The following is a 3,251-nucleotide window of genomic DNA, read 5'->3' as shown; positions in this document are numbered from 1 at the left end:
GCGGAGGCGAAGGCACCACGGCGGCTGGTGGAGCCGCAGCTCCGCCCGCAGGCCGCGACAGACGCGTTGGCCACGCGCACCATCGCCGAGGCGCAGGCGTTTGGTCTGCAGAGCATCCCCAACCTTCCACCCAACGCCCACAAGTTCCCGCACGAGTACCACACCCCAACCTCCCGCTATCCGGCCACGCCGAAGGAGAGTGAGGGCGTCAATGACTGGATGTCCTACACCGCAAAGTATCTGGACAAGCAGTTTACGCACCAGGCGGAGCCAACGCCAGTGTACAACGTCAATAAGCTGTGGCCCATGCAGCAGGTACCTGGGAAGGTCGACCAGACGCCCTTCGAGGAGGACCAGACATGGCTCCTGCACCCTATTCCCGTGCAGCAGATGGAGCAGCATCACCCAGAGAAGGATCTGCAGGATCTGCCGTTCGTCAACCACGAGCAGTTCCCACGCTCGCTGGAGTGGACCGCTCCATGAGGGAGTGTGCGGCACCTCCTCACCATTCGCGACGAGTCTGCGTCCTGTGCCCTCACTGCCTTCCTCCTTTTTGTTGGTTCCTGCTTCTCTTTCTGTTTGCTGCCCGGCGCAGCAACACCAACCACGTGCCCCTCCTTTCTTTTCCACCCGTCTGCTGGGCGGGGAAGGGGGGAGAACGGCCACTCTTGCATCACGCTTCCCTCTCTCTCTCTCTCTCTCTCTCTCGGCTCCTCCTTTCGCTCTCGCCGAATCCCTCCGCGTGTAGGTTCACTGCGGTGGCAATGGCGGCGGAGCTCGCGCACATTCTCAAGAAGAAGGAGGGCATCCTCGCCTTGGAGCCGCACCTCGACCGCCGCGTGGTGGTATCGCTGGAAGGGAAAGAGGTGCATGGCGTTCTCAAGGGCTTCGACAACAACATCAACCTCGTCCTGGCGAACGCCGAGCTGTGGGTGAAGGACGCCCTCGTGCGGCGCGTTGGTGCGTGTGTCATCCGCGGCGGTTTGCTGGTCAGCGTCTCCTCGGGTGACACCACCCTCCTCGAGCGCAACCCCTTCGTGTAGCTCACCGCCGCACTTCCCGCCCGCCCGCTTGCTCGCTCACTCACACGCCCGCGCAGACTCCGGGTGCGGTACGTTGTCGCCGTCCCGTGCGGCGCCTCACACATGGCAATGCGGTGGTGCGGGGGACGGCTATAAGTCACCAGAAGACGCACTGCACACACACACGCACCAAGCCCGTCCGTTCGCTGCTTAACTGTTGGTATTTCTCCGTGTGTAGGCCCATTTGACTGCGGCTTGACTGGCGTGAGGCCCGCTCACTCCTCCCGCTCAGGCTGTGCACGTGCACGCTGACACCTGGATCGTTCTCCCCCAATCTCTTACATCACTTGCTGAAGGTAGCCACACAGAGAGAGAGTGAGTGAGAGAGGCATGCAAAAGGCAGAGGCGAGGGTGCTTTATTTGATTGCGCTGTAGTTGTGCGGCAACACGCGGTGTAATGAAAGCTCAGAACTGAGGGAAAAAAAAAAACGGCGGTGCCTTCACAGACCACTCTGCCAACCGCGTGGAGGTGCCCCACCAGGCCCGTTCTAGTGTCCCTTTGCGTTATACGCCGCTTGGTTAGTGACGCTCCGCCGTCGTGGGAGGGCCGCGGCGGTCAACCGAATACTCCTTCTGGCGCGCAGTGAAGATGTCGCGTGCATACCGTGACAAGGAGGCCGCCGCTGCACGTGTGTCCCCCCAACTCCTCCGTGCTGCCCGTGCAGTGGTGGTGCAGATGGCCTCCCTGTGGCGCCTGCCAGGGGAGTAGTTCCTCTGAGCTGTTTGTCTGTTGGCCGAGGGGCGACGATGGCCTCGTAATAATTGCGTTGAGTCCCGAGGGCTGCGTTCTTCATGATAAAGATTCTTTTGTTTTCATTTCATTGCTGCCCCGTTGTGGGCTGGGCGCTGTTTAATTCACCCGCGACTGCACTCACTTGTGCTGTGTGTGTGTTGTCCGGGAGGCGTCTGTTTGTTTCTTCTCTGGGTGTGTTGGGGCTTTGCTTGCTGCTGGGCGTTGTGTGCGGCCTGCCCTCTAACTGATATCACTTGTTGGGTGGTTCACTGTGCTACGGTGCACTGTGTTGGTGCCGTGTCCCTCTCGCTCTCTGTGTGTGTGCCACCTGCTGTGCTCCTCCTCTCCCCCGCAGACACAGGTGGTCCCAGGCTACATTGACGCTGATGCTGCGCCACGTGCTGTGCGTGTTGGCCCTCGCGCTGTGCTGCTGCACCTCTCTGTGCGTGGCTGCGGTTGCGTCTGGTGCTGTTGGTGATGGTGCACCTGAGGGCACAGTTAAATTCCCTCTTGTAACTGGCGACGCGAAGATAACGCTGACGGAAACAGTTGATGACAGCAGCTGCACAGTACCACAGGACCAGACTGGGAACTCCAACGACCGTACAATTTCCACTACGGTTACTTTGAAGAAGGATGGATCACAAGAAACGAAAGAAATTAAGAAGGAACCCCTTAAGATTGTCAAAGTTCCCCTTGGGCACGGCTTAATGCTGGAGACATCTTTGATTGTTGAGTGTACGAAACAAGGTGAGGCTGATGCCGCCATCACGAAAACAAACTGCACTGCGGAAGATTCAGAAGCGGCTACCGGCAGTATCACTTATGTGGCCACTGCTGCCGACTCCACAGCGGGCGGTATTACAACAACGAACAAGCAGGAAGTCAAGGTACCAGTTGGGTTTGACGTGAGTATTATCGAGAAGGTTGTAGTCAAATGCAAGCCTTTCTCAGCAGCGGAGCCACATGTCTTGCCTACAACGGCCAAAATTCCTGCCGAACCACATGGGAAATCGCATACCGACCAGGACGCTGAGGAAACGTCTATTCCACCTGAGGGTCCCCCACCCGAGCACAAACCTCTCACAACACTGACAGACAATCGGGAGACTCACGGCCGGCAGACACGTCAAGAAGTGGGGACCACAGCGCCCGACCCCACCACCATTAGGAAAGGATCAGCAAGTCCTGCGGCTGATAGAAAACAGAGCAGTGCTCTCAACAACGACGTCGCCACACCATCTTTCAGTGAGGCAGAGAGCACCGAAACAGACAACTCCGTCACAGTGAGTGACGCCGATCACACTGCCCCCACAACCACACCTCAATCAGAGACCACCACCGAAGGAGCTCCCAAAACTGACGCCGGTATGTCCACCTCTGCGGGAGAGGGCGTGAAGCTTCCTGACCGCAACACCGACGCCAGCAGCAGCAGC

At 58.8% G+C, this 3,251-nt stretch overlaps 3 protein-coding genes across 3 annotated transcripts; all 3 read left to right on the top strand.

Moving 5' to 3' along the window:
- Positions 1-219: 219 nt before the first annotated feature.
- On the top strand, positions 220-483 carry DQ04_14591020 (hypothetical protein; the record flags this gene model as incomplete). Its single annotated transcript, XM_009317165.1, has 1 exon — positions 220-483. The coding sequence occupies one exon, from the start codon at positions 220-222 to the stop codon at positions 481-483; it is 264 nt and encodes an 87-aa protein (XP_009315440.1).
- Positions 484-764: 281 nt separating this feature from the next.
- DQ04_14591010 (U6 snRNA-associated Sm-like protein LSm7p) lies at positions 765-1,043 on the top strand (the record flags this gene model as incomplete). Its single annotated transcript, XM_009317164.1, has 1 exon — positions 765-1,043. The coding sequence occupies one exon, from the start codon at positions 765-767 to the stop codon at positions 1,041-1,043; it is 279 nt and encodes a 92-aa protein (XP_009315439.1).
- Positions 1,044-2,201: 1,158 nt separating this feature from the next.
- DQ04_14591000 (hypothetical protein) lies at positions 2,202-3,251 on the top strand (the record flags this gene model as incomplete). Its single annotated transcript, XM_009317163.1, has 1 exon — positions 2,202-3,251. A coding segment is annotated over one exon (1,050 nt), but the record flags the coding sequence as incomplete, so codon positions are not given.

Source organism: Trypanosoma grayi, assembly GCF_000691245.1.
Source record: "Trypanosoma grayi strain ANR4 Tgr_1459_V1, whole genome shotgun sequence".
Taxonomy (NCBI): Eukaryota; Euglenozoa; class Kinetoplastea; order Trypanosomatida; family Trypanosomatidae; genus Trypanosoma; species Trypanosoma grayi.
The sequence above is the reverse complement of the archived record's forward strand: the minus strand, read 5'-3'. Positions and strand labels throughout refer to the sequence as shown.